The 26763-nt window shown below is 45.6% G+C and overlaps 1 protein-coding gene across 1 annotated transcript in view; it reads left to right on the top strand.

Annotated features, from left to right (window-relative positions):
• Positions 1–26763, top strand: part of ANKRD44 (ankyrin repeat domain 44) — a 91637-nt gene that overhangs the window by 51366 nt on the left and 13508 nt on the right. Inside the window, 8 exon segments of the mRNA XM_015413279.1 lie at positions 1471–1542; positions 4940–5141; positions 5687–5765; positions 9428–9545; positions 12811–13027; positions 16157–16244; positions 22309–22392; positions 24997–25142. Of these exon segments, the coding sequence (XP_015268765.1) occupies positions 1471–1542; positions 4940–5141; positions 5687–5765; positions 9428–9545; positions 12811–13027; positions 16157–16244; positions 22309–22392; positions 24997–25142 (1006 nt within the window).

The raw sequence follows: 26763 nt of genomic DNA, 5'->3' as shown, positions 1-26763 counted from the left end.
TAGGGTTCCCAAACCGCGGCGGGGGATCCATGCGTGTTCGCAGGATCGCTGCCGCGGGGGGACAGCAATCCGCGCTGCACCGGCGTCGCCAGGATGTGACGCTACGCTGTCCCCCCACGGCAGCGATCCTGCGAACACGCATGGATCCCCCGCCGCGGTTTGGGAACCCTACGCTAGAACTGCCCTTCCTTTTTTGGCGCAGCAACTGCTGAAGATGTGAACTGGTTTCATATTTCCGGGCAGCAGCAGAACAGTAGAGAAACCTCTGGCTGCATGCACATCTCTCTGCCATGTGTTGATGAGGGTCTGTACCAGGAGTGGAACCCCCTCCCCCCCCCCGGCATTTAGTCTGTTCCCCAGGTAGCGTTTCGAACAACCTGGGGGTGGGAATGTCTTGCCCCTTTAACAGTAGCTTAATATGTGGAAGTGGGCAGCTGAATCTTTTCGTAGCACAGCAGTAAATGTCACCTGGTAAATAAGATCTCATGAAACTTCTGTTAGAGGGACAGGACCAGTGTTCCCTCTAAGCTGAGTTAGTGTGAGCTAGCTCACAGTTTTTTAGCCTCTGGCTCACACATTTTCGTCTCAGCTCAGGAAGGGATAGCTCCAGAGCAAACTGATTTATGCAGTAGCCAAATCGCTCACTCACAACTTTAATGCCAGTAGCTCACAAAGCAGAATTTTTGCTCTCAAGACTCCACAGCTTAGAGGGAACATTGGACAGGACATTTCTTGTCTTCAGGTTGTTGGTAAGTATACCCCAAGGTCAATTAAAAGATAATTCAAGAAGGGAAGCTGTTTTAGTTTGTCTGTAGCAGTAGAAAACTGCTGAGTTGCAACTGATAATGACGCTCAAGACAGTGCATCATCCTGGACTGAATCAAGGTCTAGGTTTCCTGTCTCATTACCAATGCTAATTTCTCCATGCCTGTCACTCCTCTTCGTATCACACCTAATCCAGTCATGCCTGCTTGTTGTCATTCACCTGCTATTGTCATTCGCCTCCTACTGTCACTTGGTATCTGAAATCACTCCACTATCCAAGATATAAGAACAGATGGAATCACATTCTTGCTGGATCTGAAGAAGTGAGCAGTGACTCACAAATGCTCATACCCTGCCACAAATTTTGTTCGTCTTTAAGATGCAAAAATATAATTGTTAGCATCTTGGTCATGACAGGAAAGCTGTGGGTGAAATTCCTTTCCTCTCTATCCACCAACACCATCTACTGCACCCCCCCCCAAGTCGCCAATACAGTATTGCTCAGATACTACAACGGTGTGGGTAAATTGTGTTCTCCCTACACCCTGTGCCTTATACTGGAGTTCTTAGGACCCATCAGCAGGATTTCCTGGGCTATAATTCAAAAAACATGTGTTTTATATAACTTTTCAAAAACATGTGTTTTATAGCTGTGATGTTACTATCACAGATACAAAAACGTACCACTTTCTTTATTTGTTGCAGCTTCTAGAGAAAACCAGCAACAATTTGGAGGAGTCGGATGCAGCTGCTACAAAAAGCCCTTTGCACTTAGCTGTAAGTATATGAATTTTAGGCTTGTGGTCTAATTCAAACTATCAAACAGCCTCTCCTGGGGGGAAAAATGTGTGTAAATCTGCCTGTCACATTTGTATCCCTCTGAGGTAAATTAGTGACTTGTTCAATTTCAGTTCCTGGTTTAACGTAATACACTCTCTTTGACCTAAAAGTAGATCAACAAAAAGAGATGTGGTCAGATCTGTATAGGTTAAGGCTTTGGGCTAGGTTTGCCAAGCACCAGGTGGAACCTGGAGATCTCCCAGAATTACAGTTTGCTACAGAGGTCACAAAATGGCTGCTCTGCAGGATGGATTCTATGACATTATATCCCAGTGAGTTCTCTCCTCTCCTCAGACCCTGCCCTCCCCAGGCTCTGCATCCAAAATCCCCACGAATTTCTCAACTCAGAATTGGCAACCCTACTTTGGACTGATTTAAATTGTACACTGTTTTCTAAAACATTAGGTGCAAACTGATTGGTCACTCTTTCACGGCTAAGGTCCAAATTAACAATGGTGTGCCCGCCCCCTGGGCTCTTTACTGCCGGAGCTCCGCTCCTGTGCGCTCCTGCAGGAAATGACCCCTGGAGGGTTCACTCATAGCCAGTTCAGTGTGGGTCAGGGAATTTCAAGACCAAATACTAATTGAGGCCTGCGTGTACATTACATTTTTAGCTGGGAACAAAATTGGAGTGTCTTGTCAGCGCTTACACTTTATGAATTGTTCCATTACAGTACCTTTTGGTGAATTAAGTGACCTCCACCATATTCTTTTTTTTAAAAGTAGGTTGTTCTTCAATTAAGATTGCTTTAGGGAAACACCACACTAGATTGTATTATTTAAATTTCCACTAATTTTAAAACATGCTAATACCCAAGGAAGAAGCTGCGGTGGCTCAAGTGGTTAAGATGCTGAACTGCAGGCTGTGGAAGGTCAGTAGTTCAGGAGTTCAAGACCCGGGTGCCGCAAGACGGGGTGAGCTCCCGTCTCTAGTTCCAGCTCCTGCCAACCTAGTAGTTCGAAAGCAAGAAATTGCAAGTAGATAAATAGGTAGCACTTCGGTGGGAAGGTCACAGCGTTCCATGCGCCTTGGTGTTTAGTCATGCCGGCCACATGACCACAGAAACGTCTTCGGACAGCGCTGGCTCTTCGGCTTTGAGACGGAGATCAGCACCGCAACCCTAGAGTCAGATTCGACTGGCTTTCGAGCAAGGGAACCTTTACCTTTAATACCCAAGGAATCCCTGATAAGAGGGTAGAAGAAATTAACAGTCACCACAATCTCAGAAAAGGGAGAGAGAGATTGGATTTATACCCTGCCCTTCGCTACCTGAAGGAGTCTCAGAGCAGCTTACAATCTCCTTTCCCTTCCCCTCCCCACAACAGACACCCTGTGGGTGCGGTCAGACAGTGTGCTGGGAGCGGTTTAAATTGGATTGGATTTATACCCTGCCCTTCGCTACCTGAAGGAGTCTCAGAGCAGCTTACAATCTCCTTTACCTTCCCCTCCCCACAACAGACACCCTGTGGGTGCGGTCAGACAGCGTGCTGGGAGCGGTTTAAATTGCTCTGGTCCCGATGCGGGTTTTTTTAACCTGGAGAATTGCGATCACACTCACCTCCTTGTTCCGGATTGCTGCACAGCCACATCGCTCCCTGCCGTCCACACGCGGGAGCATGCGTCAGTGTTTCCCCCCCTCAGTTTGGGCATGCGCACAGGTGGCCATCGGTAGAATTAAAATTGTCACACGTGCGCAGAACAGCAATTTCCACTTCAACCCAACTGCTGTAACACTTCCCTTTAAACTTTAAAGGAACACTTCCCTTTAAACTTTTACCCCGAAACTGGCCTCCGTGAGATCCTGAACTTGTGTAACCAACAAAACTAGGCACCGTTTAAACATTGTTGACACCGCAGGAGCGATCAGACCTCAGAAAAATGTAGCTAGAACCGGAGAATCAGGAAAACACCATTTGGGGACCTGGTAACAAAATACTCCATTTTAAAGGGGGTTTGAGCCGGAAAGCGACGGCTGGGGACAGTGCGCACATGTTGGGGGTGTGAACGTGGATATAAAATCCGCTACTGAAGCATATCGAAAGCGGACTAAACGGCCCATCTGAACGCCCCCTGTGAGGCAGGTGGGGCTGAGAGAGCTCTTTGAGAACTTCGATCTGTGGTCATGCTAAGTTCCTAGTCTTCTTTACATCTGTTGCTTGAGATAAAGGAATGTAAATCCAGTTTATTGGGATAGCGTGTTTCTTGGAGAAGGCTTATAAGCATGGAGTTTGGATAACCTTTGATCAGCACTCTGCTTTGTATACTTGGAAGAGGAAAATAAATATGAGTTTTGAGTACGTATCTTCCTGTGTATTCTGTTCTCATGACCAAAAGAGAAAGAAAAAAACTTCAACTCAGAAAACAACATTATTATTGTTGTTGTTGTTGTTGTTGTTATTAGCCGCCCTGAGCCTGTTCGCAGGATGGGTGGGGTATAAATATAATAAATAAATTGCTGTTTATGACTCCAGTTGCAAAAACAGTAAAGACAATAACTCAGAAAAACCAAGTAACCAAGAAGGTTGACAGACTGCCTAATAACAGAATAAATATTAATGGGGTAAATATAATAAATGTAATCAGGCTTTAATATATTACAAATGGGGGAAAACAATTAAAATCAAACGGGTTTTGGCTGCAAGGCCTTCCTCAGTGGTACAAATTGTTAAAATACAAGCCATAAAGTAAAATTATTGAAAATACAAAATGCAACATTTTAAAGCTTAGGTCAGAAGTGTTGCATTCTGTACGCTGAATCATTTTACTTTATGGTTTTTATTTTAATGTATTAAATCTTGATTAATTTGTTATATGTAACCCATTTTATGTAATTATATGTTTTATGTCCGTGCAGGGTTGCCAAGTCCTACCTTGGCTGCAGTGGGGGGAGTCCCGGCCCTCTCCAGGAGGCCTTTGCTGTGTGTGCTTTGCGCCCGCGCTGCAATGATGTCACCCGGAAGTGACGTCATCACATTGGGGGCGGGGCCACTATCATTCGAGGGAAAACGATAGCGTTTCCCCTCAAATGATAGAGCGTCCCCCTGCACCGTGTCCGATGCGATGATGTCACTCCAGGTGACGTCATCACGCCGGGCACGTCTCTGTGATCCCGGCACTTTGAGGGTGGGGCTCCCCCTGGTGGCCCGATCCGGGTCGGCGGGGAACAGACCCTACTGTCTGTGTTGTGTACATGAATATGTGTGTGTGTGGATAGATAAATAAATAGACAGATAGACAGATAGAATGTGTAACCCATACCTAATTAGTGAAAATAAATGCACAGGTGTTTTGGATTTATCCTTCGTGAATCCATTTTTAAAAAAAATCCTCTAGGCCTACAACGGTCATCATCAGGCCTTGGAAGTGCTTCTCCAGTCTCTGGTAGACCTGGATATTAAGGACGAGAGGGGCCGTACGGCTTTGGACCTGGCCGCATTTAAAGGACACGCTGAATGTGTTGAAGCTCTCGTGAACCAGGGTGCCTCCATCTTAGTCAAAGATAACGTCACCCAACGAACCCCTCTTCATGCCTCAGGTAAGTGATTCGGTTTCCTGTTTCGAGACCTTAGCTGCGGCCCACAGGAAGCATCCGTGCAGAGGAGAAAACAAGCTGCTTTTTAAGCAGAGTGGTGTCTTCGTCTGTGCGTTGAAGAGCTGCAGGAGAGACCATCGAAGTCAGTACCGTCTACTCAGACTGGTAGCGGCTCTCCGGGGTCTCAGGCAGGGGTCTTTCACATCACTTTCCACCAGTGTTCCCTCTAAGGTGAGTGAGTGTGAGCTAGCTCACAGTTTTTTAGCCTCTGGCTCACACATTTCTGTCTGAGCTCAGGAAGGAGGGCACCAGAGCAAACTAATTTATGCAGTAGCCAAATAGTTCGCTCACAACTTTAATCTCAGTAGCTCACAATTTTTGCTCACAAGACCCCACAGCTTTGAGGGAGCATTGCCTTCCACCTGGTCATTTTCAATTGGAGATGCTGGGGATTGAACCTGGGACCTTCTGCATGCCAAGCAGAGGCTCTTCCACCAAACCACGGCCCCTCCCCGAATGCTAAAGAAAGTGCTTTTTGTCCTTTGCAGTCATCAGCGGACATACACCATGTTTACGGCTTTTACTAGAAGTCACAGATAATCCCGATGTGACGGATGCCAAAGGACAGTAAGTTGACTTTGCTTTGATAATGTGTTGGTGTGACATGAATTGGCACTTGGATCAGTTTGAATGTTTGTATCAGCACTGAGACTTGAAGATGGGATCTGTGTTGTCCTGATCCAGAGAGATTCTCTTGTGCATCTGTGGATGGCACATTTTGTGGTGCACACAAGGATTTCCCTCCTTCCCTTGCTGAACAGAGAGCCGGTCCTGTGAGCCGTGTTGCAGCCAATGAGAAGAGAGGTGGGAGGGTGGGGGAGGAAGTGTGGGGAAAGAAGAACTACTGCTAAGCAGGGCGTTTTTTCTGGAAAAATAGGTGCTGGAACTCTCAAGAGGTAAACGAAGGAGAAACGTACAGGGTTCTTTGAAACAATATTATTTTCATGCGCTAAGGACTTACCTCAGCTTTAAAGCAGTTTCCAAACTTTAGACATGTCACCAACTTCCTCAGTTCTTTTTTGGGTCTCGCTTTTGGTGCCTAACGCTTAAGGAGGACCTTGAAGCAACCATGTTTTAACGTACTTTGTTGGATCAAGGACTGTTAAGGGAGATCTAACAATTTTTATAAATAATAATATTTTTGAGCATTTTGTTTCCACGAAGAGGTTCTGGAACTCCGTTCCAGCATATTCTCCCAGAATAAAAGCCCTGAGGCAATCAATAAACTCGAGACTTTGAATCATAATCATTCCAGGGAACAGGGCTATTTTTGGGCAGGAACGCACAGGAATGGAATTCCGGCTGGCTTCTAAGTTGGCTACACCCAGCAGGAACGCATTAGCATAATAGGCCACACCCAATAGCAGACACTCATTAGGATTGGCTACATTAGGGGTGTGTGGCCTAACATGCAAAGTGTTCCTGCTACAAAAAAAGGCCCTGGGTTTTGACAACAAACAAGGTAAACAGAATAAGAAGCAAATGGTGGGCGTGGCTGGATAACCTCACTTCTGGTGACATGGGGTGTGGCCTAATATGCTAATGAGATGTGCTCTCAGGGGTGTGGCCTAATATGCTAATGAATTTCTGCTGTTGGGTGTGGCCTATTATGCTAATGAGTTCCTGCTGGGATTTTTCTACAAAAAAAAGCCCTGCCAGGGAATCTTCAAAATAGTTGCTGCTGTCTCTTATCAAAGACAGCTTCAGCTTACAAGCTCATTTAGATTTATTTCTGATGTGGAAACACGTATGCTTATTATATGTGCGGGCCAGTGAAATAAGAATACGTGGGTTCCAAGGCTCATCTAGACAGCGGTGCTGGATAGGCAGGAAAATATCTCTCAGACCTCTTTTCTGTGCACTAAGAAAATGCTTGCTGTTGTGACAGGCAAGAAGTAGTGGAAGGGATGTTACAGAGACTCTGGGAGAGCAGGTGGATGGATTCTGACCTTGGACAGAGACCTACTAAGCCCCTGTGCGGGATCTCTGTCAGTGGGAATGAGCATACCTGTTGTCAGAAGTGGGTTTCCAGTTTTTCCTCTGCTGCAACAGTGGGCTTTCCCGCATTCTCATATTCCTGAATTGTAAGTTCCTGTTTCTTTTTTTTGGGGGGGGGGGGGGGTCTGTTCCACACATTCTTTTCTCTCTAGTGGTCCATTTGATATTACATTGGTTTATGTTCAGCCCGTTTCCCTACAGATTTAAACTGCAGGTCTTTATGCCAGACATACAGCTGTGTAATATCGAATCAACCACCAGAGGGAGCCAAACATGTGCAGAACGGGGGGAAACCCCAGAACAACAGGAACACGACAAGCAAGAAAGATCAGAATGCGGGAAAGCCCTAACTATGAGTCTATAGTTGTGTACCTGGCAGTAAGAACAAAGGTGGGCACCGGAGATCGCTTGTTGGACAGGAGGTTTAATATGTCCCCAGAACCATATTGTCTTGAATTGTCATTTCAGGTTGTAGTGAGTTCTTCATGTATGAATGCTCCCCAGAGGGGAGGGAGTTTCAGAGTGGTTAACTGAAGGGGAAGGTTTCGCCACTTGATTCTGCTGATTGTATACATGGGGCCTGATTCACTGGTTCTGACGGAGAGGTGGAATCCATAAACCGAATTACGCGCATGACTGCTGAGGAGGGGTGAAGGTGGGAAGGGAGACCACGGTTCATAGGCTCTCCTGTCTCCTCCAGCTATGGGCCAAATGGAAGCTGAAAAACCTTTCCACTTGAACTGTTTGGGTACCTTTTGACATCTCTTTTTTGAATTGATACACTTAATAATGGAGCCAATGTCATATCATAAAATAATGCCATGGGGTGGTATGTGAAATGACATGCAGCCTAGTCCTGATTTTTTCAGCGTGAGCTCTGTAAACTAGCACTTTTGAGCCCATTCTGCATATTTGCGCTCTCTCTCACTCAGAATACAATTTTTAAGAATACAAGAATACAATCTCTCTAAGAATACAAGAATACAATCTCTCTCTCTCTCTCTCTGCAAATACAATCTTTAAGAATGCAAGAATACAATCTCTCTAAGAATACAATCTTTAAGAATACAAGAATACAGTCTCTCTCTCTGAATACAAAAATACAATCTTTAAGAATGCAAGAATACAATCTCTCTAAGAATACAATCTTTAAGAATACAAGAATACAGTCTCTCTCTCTCTCTGAATACAATCTACAAGAATACAATCTGTCTCTCTCTCTGAATACAATCTTTAAGAATACAAGAATACAATATCTCTCTCTCTCTCTTTCTCAATACGATCTTTAAAAATAGAATCAATCTCCCCCCCTCTCCCTCTCTCTAAGAATACAATCTTTAAGAATACAATCTCTCTCTATGAATACAATCTTTAAGAATACAAGAATACAATATCTCTCTCTCTCTCTTTCTCAATACGATCTTTAAAAATAGAATCAATCTCCCTCTCTCTTTCTCTCCCTCTCTCTAAGAATATAATCTTTAAGAATACAAGAATTCAATCTCTCTGAGAATACAAGAATTCTCTCTCTCTCTCTCTCTCTCTCTCTCTCGGAACACAAGAATACAATACTATCTCCCTCTCTCTCTCTCTCTCTCTCTCTCTCTCTCTCTCTCTCTCTCTCTCTCTCTCTCAGAATACAATCTTTAAGAATACAAGAATACAATCTCTTTCTCTGAATACAATCTACAAGAATACAATCTGTCTCTGTCTCTGAATACAATCTTTAAGAATACAAGAATACAATCTCTCTGTCTCTCTCTCTGTCTCTCTCTCTCAATATGATCTTTAAAAAATAGAATCAATCTCCCTCTCTCTCTCTCTCTCTCCCTCTCGCTAAGAATATAATCTTTAAGAATACAATAATTCAATCTCTCTCTCTCTAAGAATACAATATTTAAGAATACAAGATTACAATCTCTCTCTCTCTCTCTCTCTCTCTCCCTCTCTCTCTCTCTCTCTCAGAACACAAGAATACAATACAGTCTTTAAGAATACAATCAAAACGGATACTAAAATTGTTAGTTTAAGCATTAGCCATTTCGAGTAAGTTTAGAAGAATGGAAGTTTGATGAAGACCGTTTTCAGAAAGTGAAGATTTTGCTACATGTAATTTTCTCCACGTTATCTAAAATAATATTAAACTTCCTTAGTGAATTTGTGATGCGTTGAGTTAAAAAAAAACAACCCACAGATTTGGTGTGACACAATGGTGGTTTCTCTCTTTTTAGGACGCCGCTGATGTTGGCTGTGGCTTACGGGCACATAGATGCTGTTTCCTTGTTACTTGAAAAAGAAGCCTCTGTGGACACGGTCGATATCCTGGGGTGCACCGCTCTGCATCGAGGGGTAACTGTTGGCTTTACAGCACTTGATCCTGTGGTATTTATATTTTATGGTTATGGGCTGTATTTTTACATTTCTGTTCTGAAATACACTGGATGATATTAGTTTCTGATGAGCAGCTGTGTTAGTCCGTAGTAGTAGAACCGGACGGCCAACAGCAGGGCACAGAGGCCGAGGCCTTCCTACAAATATCAGAAGAGCCCTGCTCGATCAGACCAGTGAGGGTCCATCTAGTCCAGCATCCCACCTCACGCAGTGGCCAACCAGTTCTTATGTCTGGGGAAGTGATGATCTGTCTTCTTGGTGCTTGGGGGGTGGGGGGAGCAACAGTGGGAGGGCTTCTAGAGTTCTGGCCCTATGATGGACCTCCGGGTGGCCCCTGGGTTTTGGCCACTATGGGAGACAGAGTGTTGGACCGGATGGGCCGTTGGCCTGATCCAACTTGGCTTCTCTTAGGTTCTAACTGGCTGTCAGCTGTGTGAACATTCTACTGGACTGGATGGACTACTGGTCTGATCCAGCAGGTTCTCCTCATATTCTTGACCCAGTCAAATGCCCCCAAATAGTGCCTTGTTTGAACCACAGTTTGTGCCCAAATCGGGATTAGTCTCCTGCAGATGCATAACAAGTTGCAGTTTGCTTTGAGTCCTAGTTAGTCTGCAGTTTGTCTCCTTTCCCACCTCCAGGCAGAATACCTGGCTCCTGTCCCCACCTTTTTCGCCCTGCCAGGCTATTGGCAAAGCCTCACTATATACGCAGCCTGTTTGCTATTGGTTGAATGCAGTGGATGGGAGGGCCAGGGTGGGAGGGAAGCGAACCAAGTTTCCTCCTTGTTCTCCGTGGCTAAGGCTTCTCAGTCTCCCTTCTCTTCCCCTTTTCTTTCTAGCCGACGAATTCCTGAACTTTCAAACTCCGAAACAGAATAAACGTTTCATGGCCTTCACCTCCTTTTTGTTTTGTTGATTGATTTGCCGATTTTGTTTTGCTCTCCTTTTCTACCCAGCGTCACATTCTACTACAGTCCGCTCAGAAATAAAGCAGAGCTTTCACAACCCTCTTTCCCAACTTTCCTCTCTAAAGAGGCTAAAATCTCTGGCCTGTATCCAGTGTTCCCTCTAAGCCGAGTTAGTGTGAGCTAGCTCACTGTTTTTCAGCCTCCGGCTCACACATTTTTTGTCTTAGCTCAGGAAGGAATGGCTGAAGAGGAGACTGATGTATGCAGGAGCCAAATAACTCGCTCACAACTTTAATGCCAGTGCCTCACCAAGTAGAATTTTTGCTCACAAGACTCCACAGCTTAGAGGGTGTAGAGGTAGGCCTGTATCCTACCATTCCACTCAGCAGAACTTGGAGCTTTCCTTCATACAAGTGGTTCTTCCACTGAAGAACAGGACACTTGAGTTGGAGGGAGTTTCCTTAGGCTAGAGGGAGGCTTAGGGTTACCAGACCCCCCCAGTGGAGGTGGGGATCCCCCACTGCCAGGCCCCACCGCCCCACCACCAATCAGCTAGCTGACAGGGGGAATTTACACTGAAAAAGAGGGAGATCCCTGAAAAAGAGAGAGATCCAGCTGACGTGAGGCAACATGTCTACATCACTGCCCGCATGACCCGGAAGTGACATCATCACATCAGAGCAACTATCTTCTTTTTCTCTTCTTCTTCTTCTTCTGGTATTTGGGCAAAATCTCTATGGTAGAAGCCAAATTTACCATAGAGTTTTTGCTCAAATACCAGAGCATCGCCTCAACATCCACGATGTGATGATGTCACTTTCGGGTAATGTGGGCAGTGATGTAGCCACGTCACTGCAGTCAGCTAGGCCTCCTTCCTGCTCCCAGTAAATCCCCCTCCATCCCCCGCCAGTTGCCAGGAGGACCTTGGCAACCCCAGGAAGGCTTCAAATTTTCCCAAGTGAAGTGGTAGGTTCCTGCTGGATTAGTCACTAGCAGAAGTGCACTTGTGTGTGTTTGTGCGTATAGACAAGACAGGGGGCATCCTTAGAACAGCACCATCTATATGTTAAAAACAATTTAAAAAAAAAAAAAGAACAGCACCATCCATAGCCGATGTTGCTGGAGAGGCGACATTTACTGTTGTTCTGTGCTTCCCTCTCTCTATGCTGGTTACTACTGAACAAACCGGAGTTTCTACCCGTTATGACAAACCACAGTTAATATATGCCTCAGCCAATAAACTAGGTACAAATGATAATCATCATCATCATCATCTTTCGATTTATTAATCGCTCAATCCTTGCAGAGCTGCTGGCTCTGAGCGATTTACAGTTACTCATGTATTCACAAGGGACTAACAATGATAGGGGTAAGGGAGGACAACATTCTTTAAATTGTACACATTTCGCAGCCGACGGGGAGTTTATCCAGCTGTAAGCTTCAGACGTGTTCCAACGGCATTCTCCCTCGGCATGTCGTCAGCTCTTTCAGTTGCAGTGCAACACTGCCACCGCCTGGCCAGAATGGATCATTTATAATTCCTGTTTAGCACCCACCAACATATGGCAGCTGGTTGGGGAGCCTGCTTTCAGACTTCACACTAAACCAGTTTTATCCCTGGTGTCCGAATGCAGCCACCATGTGATTACCAATGATACTAATTTCTTTCATTCGAGTTTTTCAGATGGTAACATCAAAAGCTATATAACACGAGTATGAATCTAACTAGGTAGCCAAGGACATTCATTTTCAGCTGTATTGCCACAATGGTTATCTAGCAGAGGGTATAAGTAAAAGCCAGGGCCTGTGTTTTCACGCATGATAAACACAAAAGGCACTCGGGAATTCCTACCGTCAGGCACATAGCTATGGTGGTGCATTTTGAGGCCATGCCCCCTCATTAGTGAGCTCTGCCCCATCCGTAGCTCCATGCCATCTGAGCAGCTCCCCCGCCTGCAGCCAGTAGACAAGGAAGAGGCTCTTCCTCCTCTACTGGCTGTGGGTGGGCTCGCCGCTTGAGCGGCATTTAAAATGGGGGGGGAGCCTCAGCTCTCGGCTCCCCCATTTAAACACCACTCAAGCCGTGAGCCCACCTGCAGCCAAGAGACAAAGAAGAGGGGAGCCTTTTATTTGTGTGATGTCATAAATGACATCACGCCCCCTCGGTTCCCCCCACTGACAAATTCCTGGCTACGCCCCTGCCGACCGTGAGTCCACAGCACTTCGAAAACATGCCGTACATCTTAGATTCAAATTACTTTACCTACTACCTGTGACTTTGTAATTATTTGTTTATTTGTGTGTTTTGATCAGATTTTGATGGGACATGAGGAATGTGTCCAGATGCTATTGGAACAAGATGCACTGATTTTGTGTAAAGACGCCAGAGGCAGGACACCCCTACATTATGCGGCAGCTCGCGGTCATGCCACATGGCTGAGCGAATTAGTGCAGTTGGCACTTTCGGAAGAGGACTATAATTTTAAAGATAATCAGAATTATACCCCATTGCACTGGGCTTCTTATAATGGTAAGCTTTTCTGTCAAACTCAAATTTAGCATAAGGTACGTAAGGTGGGAAGGTAACAGCGTTCCGTGCACCTTGGTGTTTAGTCATGCCGGCCACATGACCACGGAAACATCTTCGGACAGCGCTGGCTCTTCGGCTTTGAAATGGAGATGAGCACCGCAACCCTAGAGTCGGATTCGACTGGCTTTCGAGCAAGGGAGACCTTTACCTTTACGTAAGGTGGGCCCTGACCTGGACAGCCCAAGCTTGCTCAGTCTCGTCAGATCTTGGAAGCTAAGCACGATTGGCCCTTGGATGGGAAGTCCGGGGTCACTATGCAGAGGTAGCCAATGGCAAACCATTTCCAGATGTCTCTGCCCTTGGAAACCCCAAGGGGTTGCCATAAGTTGACTGCAACTTGACACCCCCCCAAAAAACCCAAAGAAGAAGTAGGGTGGGCATCAGCAAGCTTTCTGGTCATTGTCAACTACATCAGAAACTCTTGCAACATACTCAAGATGGTTGTTGGTGGTGGAAAGTACCCAATCACAGCTGATTCAGGCAACCCCGCAGGGTTTTCGAAGCAAGAGACATCCGGAGGTGGGTTGCCCTTGTCTGCCTCTGTGTCATGACCCTGGTATTCCTCGGAGGCCTCCCACCAAAACACTCACCAGGGCCGACCCTGCTTAGCTTCCAAGATCTGAGAAGATTGGGCTAGCTTGGGTCTATCCAGCTAAGGGCAGTACTGGTTTAATACCAGTTTATTTATTTTTTTAAATCATAGGTCTTTATAAACATAATTAAACAATATGAAACCGTATAAACCAATATAAATGACAAAAATACAAGGATACACAAATTTTTCATGTTTCACCTAACGAAAATTCGAGACTTCGTTCAGAATTTAATCCAGGTTTACAAGCCTGGTTAGTACCTTTACCTCTTACCTTTACTAGCCCACCTGATACTGTCCTACATGACTGCTATTTCTTACGTGTGGGCCTGAAACTTTTCTTCTGCAATAGAGAGGATACGTCAGAGATCCCCGACCTTTCTCAGCCGGTGGGCGCCATTTGAATTCTGACACGGGGTGATGGGCGCATCCACACCATGGCCACGTGGGAGGGGGGCACACCACACACACAGAGGAAGCTCAAGTGCAGGGGGAGAAGAGGAGCAGATGTGAAACATACACTGGGGATGAGGAGTCGGGGAGAGAATGAAACCAGCCGTGTTGAGGCAGCTGTCGCTGAAATGTTATTTTAATCTGCACAGCCAAACAGATCGCAGATGGGCAATCAGAGGCCCTGCTGGGCCCCACCTGGCCCCGCCCATGTTCTAAAAATATTTGGCAGGTGCCAGGAAAGGGGTTGGTGGACACCATGGCCCCCTGGGCATCATGTTGTGGACCCTGGGATTAGGGGGGGGGTGCTCCTGCCCGGTCCCGGGATCTTCGCATGCGCCCCACAATGACGTCACCCAGAAGTGATGTCATCATATCAGGCTCGTTGTGCAGGGGACACTCTAGCATTTGGGCAAAAAAAACCCTCTATGATCAAAATAGAGTTTTAACCCAAAGGCTAGAGCGTCCCCCTCGTGTGACGTGCCCAGCATGATGGCATCACTTCCGGGTGATGTCACCGCGCTGGGCATGTCAGGTGCAACAGGGCTCTTTGGGGGTGGGGCTCCCCCACTGGCCTATTGGGCTCCCCCATTGGCATATTGGGCCCCCCGAAAGCAGGAGAACCCCCACCCCCATTAGGGGGGTGGCAACCCTACCTGGGATACATCTTTGATATAATAATGATAATGATAATGATAATAATGATAATAATAATAATAATAATAATATTTCCATTTATTGATCGCTCAATCCATGCAGAGCTGCCGGCTCTGAGCGATTTACAGTTACTCCTGAATTTCACATGGGACTAACAATGCTGGGGGTAAGGGAGGACAACATATATAATTAAATCATACACATTTCGTAGTCGACGGAGTTTGGTCGGCTGTAAGGTCCAAACATGTTCCCGGCAGCATTCCTTTTTTTTTTCCGGCGTCGCTTGATGTCGTCAGCATTGTCTCAGTCGCAGCGCATCACTGCCATCGTCTGGCCGAATGGCCTATTGCAGGCTTTTCTTCAACGCTGCGTAGATCTTTCTCAGCTTTCGGATCTTACGCGCAGACCATCCGATCGGCTAACACAACCCCCACCGGGGGGGTTTAGTTAGCCGATCGGGAGAGGGGGGCTTAACACGTCAACCTCTGTTCTGTACCGCAACTAGAAACTAAAATTTGAAGGGTTGCTGTAAGGTGACCCAGCCCATCAAGGGGGAGCTCAGCTATCCTTGTCCCCATTTTATTTGCCTCTTATGAATGAGGGTCAAAGAAATCAGTCTATAAATAGATGGCATAGATCAGTGTACAGTCAGATATTTCTTTTCAGCCTAAGGAAAGGAGGAAAAAAAGCTGAAATCCCCTGGAACTTCCCAAGAATAAAAATAGCCCGAAAGCAAAGACTTGCTGATCAGAGTAGTACTTTTTTTATGGCTACAAGCAAATTTAGCAAACGCAGACCTGCCAGAATATCACACATCTCCATCCATCTATGAAATGCAAATTACAGTCTTGTGCCGTCTCAGTGTTCTTGGGGCCACGCAGGGCAGGGAGAGGGGGGCGTCACACGTCAACCTCTGTTCTGTGCCGCAACTAGAAACTAAAATGTCTGATTTGCTATTAGTGTTTTGAAATCATTATTTTAAGGACATGCCTTTTTCTGCTTTAAAATGCTAGTTGGAAGAGTGGGAAATCTGGTTTCAGGGATTGCAAATGAGCAGCGGTTGAGGATTCACAGGCCTTCTCCTTCCTGAAACGTGGCCCTGAGGCAAATTGAGGCTACACACGACTCTGCAGTTTGCATTTTGTAGACAGAAGTCTTTTTTAAACTCTAAGAAAAGGGTCCTAAAGGGCCTTGCTTACATCCTAGGGGCCTTGTTTGGTCTCACAGGGCACAAATTTAGAAGAGTATCTAATTAACACAGCTGAAGATACAGGATGCGGTCTGCCTTCAAACAATAAATATTTATCTGCATTGTGAAAGTATTTTCAACAATCTGAAGCACCTTGTGGCTTTTATCCGATCTCTCATAGGCAACGAAGGCTGCGTAGAGGTACTGCTGGAACAGAAACCTTTCCGGGACTTTAACGGGAACCCTTTCTCTCCCTTGCACTGTGCTGTGTAAGTAGTAACAGAGGCATCATATCTGATTTGCTGTCACTTAAGCTGCATGGGGAACTCGCAACGCACGAGAAGTCAAGCCGTGGAGACAATCGTATTCTCAGGTCCTTTGGAATCCAGTGACTTCCTTTCTGTTAAAAATCCCTCCTTAGCAAATTACGGCGGTGGGAATTAAGATGATAATCGTTCACATTTCCCACGGCATAAATGCAGGCAAAATGATAACTGTCATTGGGAAAATGAACACAATGGATTGCTGCAAAGTGCATACAATTAAGAATAATAGACAATAGTACTGATGAGCTTCATGATGTTTTAATCTTTGTTTTTCAACAATAGGGCGCCACCAAACAGAAGATGATGACGTCAAGATGAACGGACGAACCTCCCGAGTTACCGTTCGTTTCGAAGTTTCTTTATCAAACAGGTCTCCTATCAAGAAATAGATACAGCTTATGGCAGGGAACCTGCTGACCAAACTCACATCAACTTTAGCAATAAAGAGGAATACATACAGTTCAGCGTTCTTGTGCAATAAAGTCAACCACAAGGGTGTTCTTAAATTCTGTGAATAAAACAATTTCATTATATCCATAATCTTGTACCATTAATCTATTAAAATTGCAACATTCTAATGTGACCTACTCATATCTTACCAGATAACTTCTTCCACAGCTCTTTGCTAACAGTTACACCTTTCAATCGGACAACAAGTCTTAACCATTACATGCATGACTTTCAATATATTAGCATACACAAACCACGTGCTCCATGTATTGATGATGCCAACTTATCATGTACGATGCTCATGCCAGCTTATCATGTACAATGCTTATGCCAACTTATCATATACAATGCTTATATAAAAAAATATTTTTCTTTAATTTACTACAATTTCATATTGACCAGGATTATGTATAACATCAGAGAATCTAAGGCAATGGTAAACTACAGCATCTACAAAGGCATCTTACAGTTCCCCACCATATCAAACACTATGTTAGTCATTAGGACAACTACAGACCGCATAAGTATTCACAGGAAACATGACAGCTCTAAAGCTGCATTCAGCTCATGCCAACTTATCATGTACAATGCTTCTGCCAATTTATCATGTACAATGCTTATATAAAAAAACCTCTTTAATTTACTACAATCAAACTACAGCATCTACAAAGGCATCTTACAATTTCCCACCATGTCAAACACTATGTTGATCACTAGAACAACTACAGAACCCAATAAGTATTCACAGGAAACATGACAGCTCTAAAGCTGCATTCAACCCAGCTGGTTGAACTGTGTCTAATTTAAAGGTCCAAAACGCCTCCCTTTGCAATAATAACTTGTGTATATCAGAGGAGGTATATGGTTTGGATCGGATCACTTCCAAAACGACACATTTAAAGTCATTTGGACCATGGCCTACTTCCGTGAAATGTGGTACCAGGGGGGCTGTTTGATGTCCGTGTCGCAATCTAGATCTATGTTCAAGTATGCGGGTATGGAGTGCCCGTAATGTTTGTCCCACATATTTCAAGCCACATATACAGATTATCAAATACACGATGCCCTTGGTCGCACATGTAGAGAACTGTACTAAGTCCTTTCTAAAATTCGACTCAGGGAAATTAAGTGCACCTGTTTCCCACATTAAAGGGCACGCAGCACATTTGCCACATTTAAAGTGACCCTTTGGTAAGGTGTCTTGTTGATGTCTTTGAAGAATGTCAGCCCTAATGATCTTGTCCCAAATGCTTTGGGTCTTTCTAAAACCAATCATGGGGTGTTGTTGGCAAGCCAAAATATCATTTAAAATGTGCCAATGCCTAAGAACTATTTTTTTTGATTCCATGAGATCTATTTGTAAAATCTAAAGCCCAGCACAGTCTGTTGTCCGTGCAATGCTCAGATCTTCCTTTGAATAAATCAGATCGATTGCGACGCCTGGCTCTAAATCTAGCATTGTCTATAATCCATTCAGGATATCCTCTATCCTTAAATAACTTACAGAGTCTATCTGATTCTATCTCAAAGTCTGCATTGGTGGTGGAATTTCTTTTAGCTCTTAGGAATTGTCCATATGGGAGGTTGATTTTAAGATGGTGAACATGATGAGAATTGAAATGTAAATAAGAGTTTCTATCTGTGTTTTTATGGTAGGGACGAACAGCTAACTTCCTATCGCACACAAACTGTGGTGTCCAGAAAATTGACATCTGAGGTGCGAAAACTTGTTACTATGGTTCATTAGCCACATCTCTTCAAAGTCACCCATAAATAAATTATCAACGCTGGGTGCAAAGGAACTGGATGTGGATAATGAACCATAGTAACAATCCTTATTTTGAGCACATTTTATTTTACAGACGCTATATTGATGATTTATTCATGTTGATTAAAGGAATGAAGGTTGTGGAACTGTTTGTACAATGGATTAACACCGTCCTGTGAATACATATGTGGTCTGTAGTTGTCCTAATGACTAACATAGTGTTTGATATGGTGGGGAACTGTAAGATGCCTTTGTAGATGCTGTAGTTTACCATTGCCTTAGATTCTCTGATGTTATACATAATCCTGGTCAATATGAAATTGTAGTAAATTAAAGAAAAATATTTTTTAATGTAAGCATTGTATATGATAAGTTGGCATAAGCATTGTACATGATAAGTTGGCATGAGCATCGTACATGATAAGTTGGCATCATCAATACATGGAGCACGTGGTTTGTGTATGCTAATATATTGAAAGTCATGCATGTAATGGTTAAGACTTGTTGTCCGATTGAAAGGTGTAACTGTTAGCAAAGAGCTGTGGAAGAAGTTATCTGGTAAGATATGAGTAGGTCACATTAGAATGTTGCAATTTTAATAGATTAATGGTACAAGATTATGGATATAATGAAATTGTTTTATTCACAGAATTTAAGAACACCCTTGTGGTTGACTTTAATGCACAAGAACGCTGAACTGTATGTATTCCTCTTTATTGTTAAAGTTGATGTGAGTTTGGTCAGCAGGTTCCCTGCTATAAGCTGTATTTATTTCTTGATAGGAGACTCGGGAGGTTCGTCCGTTCATCTTGACGTCATCATCTTCTGTTTGGTGGTGCCTTATTGTTGAAAAACAAAGATTAAAACATCGTGAAGCTCATCAGTACTATTGTTTAATTATTGTCTATTATTCTTAATTGTATGCACTTTGCAGCAATCCATTGTGTTTAGGTGTCATTTCATTGCTGCTCCCTTTGTTGGTATATGATTGGGAAAATGAAGACATAGGGAGAGGGTTTAATGACTGTTAAAACCCAAAGGGAGATGGATCAAGCCCTGCCACTGTGCTTCCTGATTTACCCAGGAGTAAAAGTGTGCCATGAACACTTCATTCTGTCATCTCAATCCCAGAAGTGATTGTAGTGTTCTTAGGCATGCAAGAACACACCGCTGTAATTTATCTTATTTTGTCACACACACACACACACACACACACACACACACACACACACCAATTACATGCTCTGTTGCATAATTTCATATTATACCTGACAGGAACATTTGGAGCAATACAAGCCCCCTTCAAAACCAGTAATTGTAGTTTTGCTTGATATCTGTCAGATAACACTACAATCTCCTCATTGGCTCCCTGGCGAATAGCTAGAACCAGATGTGGTCCCTTCTGAAGTACCAGAGCCAGTGTAGTGTAGTAGTTAGACTGGCGGACTAGGATTTGGGAGACCCAGGTTCGAATCCCCAGTCACGCCACAGAAGCTTGCTGGGTGACAGTGGGCCAGTCACGCTCTCTCTCAGCCTGACCTACCTCACAGGGTTGTTGCGACTGTGAAGATAAAATGGAGGGAGAAGAAGAGATTGGATTTATACCCTGCCCGTCACTACCTGAAGGAGTCTCAGAGCGGCTTACAGTCTCCTTTCCCTTCCCCTCCCCACAACAGACACCCTGTGAGCAATGTTCCCTCTAAGATGTGAAGTCTTGTGAGCAAAAATTCTACTTTGTGAGCTGCTGGCATTAAAGTTGTGAGCGAGCAATTTGGCTACCGCATAAATTAGTTTGCTCTGGAGCCATCCTTCCTGAGCTAAGACAAAAATAGGTGAGCTGGAGGCTAAAAAAGGGTGAGCTAGCTCACACTAACTCAGCTTAGAGGGAACACTGCCTGTGAGGTAGGTGGGGCTGAGAGCGCTCTTTCCAGAACTGCTCTTTCCAGAACAGCTCTGAGAGAACTGTGACTGACCCCAAGGTCACCCAGTGGCTGCATGTGGAGGAGTGGGGAATCAAACCCAGTTCTCCCAGATTAAAGTCCACACTCTTAACCACTACACCACACTGGCTCTTGCGTAGAGGAAAAGTGAAATGTGGGATATGAAGCAATGCTTGTATGTGTTCCAGGCTTGTACATGATGCATTTACCTTCTTTTCGTAATGTCATTTAATTTATCATATATTCTAATAGCCAGGTGTGGCCCCTTCTGCAGTTACTTAAATCCACAGATCAGGGGCACACCCTTCAGACAGAACCTTAGTTCACCCCCAACAGCACTCTGTTATACCTCCACCCCCCCCCCAAAAAAACCAGCTCTGTATATCAGTCACAGGTTTTCCTCTTTCTGACTTTTTGGTGCTTGGGGGGGTCAACAGTGGGAGGGCTTCTCGTGTCCTGGCCCCACTGGTGGACCTCCTGATGGCACTGGTATTTTTGGCCACTGTGTGACACAGAGTGTCGGGCTGGATGGGCCTTTGGCCTGATCCAACATTGGCGTCTCTTATGTTCTTATGTTCTTACCACCAGAACTCAGTGGAATGTCCTCTCAGAAGAGATCGGGGGAGGTCCATCTTTTGTGAGACCCCCCCCCCCCCATGGCGGCTTTTGTTTTATAGAGCTTTCCCAGACTCTTTTAACACGTGTCTGTTGGGGGTTTACATTTTTTACGGGTTGCTCTCTATTGTATGTTGTGGTTGACTTGTATCGGCCAGTGCTGCCGTGAACGGAGGGAATGAGGAACTATACCTTTTAAATCGATCAGTAAACATCGCCTCTCTCCATACACCATATTTTTTTAAACTGAGTCCCTTCACATGTTCAGCAGCGTGTCGTTTTGTTGAGTAACCACAACGGATGTTGTGATCCAACTCTGAGATTAGGATTTTTATGAGTTTTTAATCTTCGGTTCTACTATCCTGAGAGAGTAGATCCCAATAAACAAACAGCTGTCCATGAGGAGGGAAGGGAAACCTACAGAGGGGGAACAACGTCTGAGCCTAGCGGCATCTTTAAGTCCCACAAAGTTTACCGTAATTCCAAGTATAAGCTTTCCTATTTCAGATGACACATGCACACAGAAGTTTATACCCAGAATTAAACTCCATGTGTCTTAAAGGTGCCGCTGGACTCAAGCTTAGTTCTCTTCAGGAGTCATTTTGTAGAAAAAGAGGTGCAGGAGCTCATTAGCATAACATTAGCGTAACTGATTTGCATATGCCACATCCCCCGACATCACCGGAAGTGTGTCAGAAGGCAACACCCACCACTCAGGCTCCACTGGACTGTTGTGGATTGCTAGCTATTGGGGGGGACAGACGTGCAGATCTGCCCTCGCAGAGGAGGGAGAGCTGGTACCTGAATAAAACTTGGTCTTAAAGGTGCCACTGGATTGTTTTAGACTGGGGGACCGGGGGGGGGGCTCTGCAACTTACCTGGCTGCTTCTTGCTCTGACTGAGGGCTGCTGGGAGCAGGGGGTGGGGCTTATTGCATGTGCCCCGCCCCCTGGGCTCTTTACTGCCGGAGCTCTGCTCCTGTGCGCTCCTGCAGGAAATGACCCCCAGTTCTCTTGTTTTAGACCAACATGGCTACCCACCTGAATCTATAGAGGAGGGAAAAATACATACATTGGATATCTCTTGTTAGGTCTGCCACAGATATCGTGACAAAGTCAGAAATGGAAAGCTGTAGGGGGGGCGGAATGCCTAAACGTCTGTTGAAAGGAATGGAAGAGAAGACTTGGTAGGGCAAGAAAGAGGATTCAAATGTGTCCTTTCCCCCCCTTTATAGAATCAATGATCATGAAAACTGTGCATCGCTACTCATTGGGACCATTGGTGCCGGCATCGTCAACTGTAAAGACGACAGAGGAAGGTAAGGATTGCTCAGACAGAGCTCTTGGATTGGTCCCAAAGGTCAGCCCAGAAAAGGAATTTCCCTGCAGAGAAGGATGTCACTGCGCGTTGGAAGGGCGATTCTGGATCCAACCCCCAGATCCGGATCAAACCTTTTGTTCTCATAGAATGTCCAGATGCTACCTTTTAAAAATATGGACTTGTTAAGACCGGCTTGAATCATCTCTAACAAACAAGAGTGTCATTAAAACCAAATGTCTACCTCCATAATAAGTCTTTACTACTTTTGTTCCGTTCGCATACCCAGGACTGAAGACTATTATCCTTCATTATAAATAATGGACAATATAATCCTACGGTCCATTGGTTATGGCTGTTGACATAAGGTAGTTGAAATCCTTTGCTCCTTCAGAGGTAGAGTCAAAAGCCACAATTATAGCACCGGAACAAAGATCTCACATAACAGCAGTGACTGGCACTGCTACAGTTTTCGTAGCAGCTGCTTTACTGCCCACTGATTCACTACATGACTCAAGGTTAGACTTTTACAGGGCCTGCCAAGTGCTTTTAGAATGTGGGCGGGGTGGGGTTGCAAGGTCAGTGACATCAGGGTTGACATTCTGGTTTTTGGGCAAACCTCTATGGCTTGAACCTAATTCTGCCATAGAGTTTTGCCCAAAAACCAGAGCGTCGCCCCCCGACGTCACCGATGTGCCTGCGTCACTTCCGGTTGACATAGGCATGTTGTGTTTAGGGCAGTAACCCTCCCCCGCCAGCCAGCTGGTCAATGCCGGGGGGGGGATTGCTGGAAACCGGGGGATCCCTCGTGTTCTGGGGGGGACCTGGCAACCCTAGAGCTGGGCTAGATGGGCCTTTTTCCTAGCAGGGCTTCTGACTGGCCACGCCGATGAAAAGGAATCCTGTTAAACAGAGCTTCTCCCAGGAATGTTGAAGTTACTATTACGGTTGCATACAACCTCAATCCCTGACATTTTATGGTTGGCGCCACCTTCATTTTGTGATGGGCTTTGCCTCCTGTGGCAAATGTTTTGTGATGGTGCCCGCCCACCCCTTTGTCAGAGTTCCAAAGGTGCCCACGGACACATGTTGTGGACCCCTGCACTAGACAATAGACATGACTCAGGTTGGGTTGGGGGGACTCAGGTCCATGTTGTGGACCCCTGCACTAGACAATAGGCATGATTCAGGTTGGGTTGGGGCACTCAGGTCACATGACGTAACATCAAGAGAACTAACAGAACTAGCAGTTCTGGAGGCCCCAGTATTGGCGGACTACTTCAAAAAGGATGTGGGCAAAAAGGATGTGGGCAAAATCGAGAGGGTGCAGAAGAGAGCGACGAGGACGATCAAGGGTCCGAAGACTGAGCCCTGCGAGGAAAAGCTGAGGGCCCTGGGAATGTTTAGTCTGGAGAAGAGCAGATTGAGGGGGGACGTGATGGCTCTCTTTAAATATTTGAAAGGCTGTCATTGGGAGGAGGGCAAGGAGCTGTTCCAGTTGGCAGCAGAGGATAGGAGGACCCGAAGCAACGGGTTTAAATTCCATGCAGAAAGGTATCGGCTGGATATTTGGAAAAACCTTTTTTCACGGTCAGAGTGGATCAGAGGTGGAATCAGCTGCCGAGGGAGGTGGTGAGCTCCCCTTCACTGGCAGCTTTCGAGAAGAGGCTGGACGAATATTTGTCAGAGACTCTTTAGGCGGGTCCTGCACTGGGCAGGGGGTTGGACTAGATGCTCTCTATGGCCCCTTCCAACTCTGTGATTCTACGATTCTAACATTCCCCAGTGCAGCCAGGCTGGATTCAGTTCCCGCTCACAGCGTTGGGAGAGGAGGGGTTTTGGCCTCCCTCCTGCCCCATTTCCCACCGGCTGAAACGGCTGTGAAGAACGGCCCGTCTGCCCCACTGTGTGGGCCTTTTTGGCGTATCCTGTAGTTGAGTCCTCACTGGCCATTCCCCCGTACAGGTTTTGCACAGAGGGTACCCATCGACATAGGAAACAATATTTTCCCTTCTCTCTCCCTCCGCGATGCTCTCCTGATCAGATGCTTTCCCACCTCTTTATGCAACAAATTATACTGGCAGGGCAATTTTTGTAGAAAGAGCCCAGCAGGAACTCATTAGCATAATAGGCCACACCCAAAAGCAGGAACTCATTAGCCTTTGAGGCCACACCCCTGACAGCGCAACTCATTGGCGTATTAGGCCACACCTCCAGAAGTGTGCTCATCCAGCCACACCCACCTTTTGCTTCTTAGTCTGTTTACCTTGTTTGTTGTCCAAACCCAGGGCTTTTTTGTAGGAGGAACTCCTTTGCATGTTAGGCCACATAATGTAGCCAATCCTAATGAGTCCCTGCTGTTGGGCGTGGCCTATTATGCTAATGAGTTCCTGCTGGGCGTGGCCAACTCGGGAGCCAGCCGGAACTCCGTTCCTGTGCGTTCCTGCCCAAAAATAGCCCTGTATACTGGTATTGAAGACCACAGGGTGTGGGGTTTCCCCATTGTTTCCGTACTTAAAATTCCTTGTGACAGACATGATCACGTAGCATCCTGCTCAGGTATTCTTCCGTGTCAGACCTCTTGAATTCTTGTGTCTCCTCCTAGAACGCCCCTCCACGCAGCAGCCTTTTCCGATCACGTGGAGTGCTTGCAGCTTCTTTTAAGCCACAGTGCGCAAGTAAACGTTGCAGACAATTCAGGGAAAACACCACTTATGATGGCAGCTGCAAACGGGCACGTGGGTGCTGTAGGTAGGTACCTGACTGCTGGAAACCGACGAGGGCTTTTAGTGACTTTTGCACAGGTCTGTGTAAGATCCTTGCATTTGGTAAGAGGAAGCGATCTTTGTACGTGTAAAAATAGTTCTTGCATGAGATACCTACAGTTCATCTGCATTTTATTTCTGAGCCTTTTATGCAGATAGATCAAGATGGGTGGCCGTGTTAGTCTGTCTGTAGCAGTAGAAAAGAGCAAGAGTCCAGGAGCCACCTTAAAGACTAACAGAATATGTGGCAGGGGAGGGAGCTTTCGTGAGTCACTACTCCCTTCTTCAGTATCTGAAGAAGTGAGGAGTGACTCACGCAAGCTCATTCCCTGCCACGTATTTTGTTAGTCTTTAAAGGTATCTGAAGAAGTGAGGAGTGACTCACGCAAGCTCATTCCCTGCCACGTGTTTTGTTAGTCTTTAAAGGTATCTGAAGAAGTGAGGAGTGACTCACAAAAGCTCATTCCCCACCATGTATTTTGTTAGTCTTTAAGGTGCTGCTGGACTCTGGCTCTTTTCCGCTTCTGAGCCTTTGTTTGCCTAGAAATATCTGTACAGTTGAGTAACTTGTTGGTTTTAGAGGGCACAAGATACAAAACAGATTAAGGCAAGAGCTTAGTACACTGGTTTATAAAAGTTGCGTTATCCTTCATTAGACCCAGCCTGGCCTGATCTCAGCAGATCTCGGAAGCCAAGAAGAGTTGGCCTTGATTAACACTGGGATGGGAGACCACCAAGGAAGCCCAGGGTTGCTACGCAGAGGCAGGCCGTGGCAAACCAGCTCTGTATGTATTTTGCCCTGCCCTGGATGGTCCAGGCAAGCCCGATCTTGTCAGGCCTCAGAAGCTAAGCAGGGTCGGCTCTAATTAGTACTCGGATGAGAAAACAGCAAGGAAGTCCAGGGTTGCCACCAGTGTTCCCTCTAAGCTGAGTAAGTGTGAGCTAGCTCACAGTTCTTTAGCCTCCGGCTCACACATTTTTGTCTTGGCTCAGGAAGGATGGGGGCTCCAGAGCAAACTGATCGATGCAGCAGCCAAACGGCTCGCTCACCACTTTAATGCCAGGAGCTCACAAAGCAGAATTTTCGCTCACAAGACTCCACAGCTTAGAGGGAGCATTGGTTGGTACACAGAGGCAGGCAATGAGAAACCACCTCTGAACATCTCTCGCCTTGACCTGATGGGCTACGCCGGCCTGATCTCGTTGTGTTTTGGAAGCTAAGCAGGGTCGGACCGGATTAGTACTTGGTTGGGAGACCACCACGGAAGTCCAGGGGTGCCACGCAGAGGCAGGCAGTGGCAAAAATACCTCTGTTAGTCTCTTGCCTTGAAAACCCTACAGGGTGGCCATAAGTCGGCTATGACTTGACAGCACTTTTCGCCAGGCAGAGTGGGGGAAAAGCTCGAATTCAACTATGGAGGTGTGACTACTTGAAACACGGTCTAATCCAGTTCCACAATATGTTTCTCAAACAGATGCTCCCAGGGGTCATTTCGTAGAAAAAGAGGTTTCAGGAGCTCTAGCATAACTCATTAGCATAACTCATTTGCATATGCCACACCCCCTGACATCACTGGAAGTGTGTCAGAAGGCAACACCCACCGCTC

This window comes from Gekko japonicus, unplaced genomic scaffold, assembly GCF_001447785.1.
Source record: "Gekko japonicus isolate JY-2015 unplaced genomic scaffold, Gekko_japonicus_V1.1 scaffold10, whole genome shotgun sequence".
NCBI classification, from domain to species: domain Eukaryota; kingdom Metazoa; phylum Chordata; class Lepidosauria; order Squamata; family Gekkonidae; genus Gekko; species Gekko japonicus.
The sequence above is the reverse complement of the archived record's forward strand: the minus strand, read 5'-3'. Positions and strand labels throughout refer to the sequence as shown.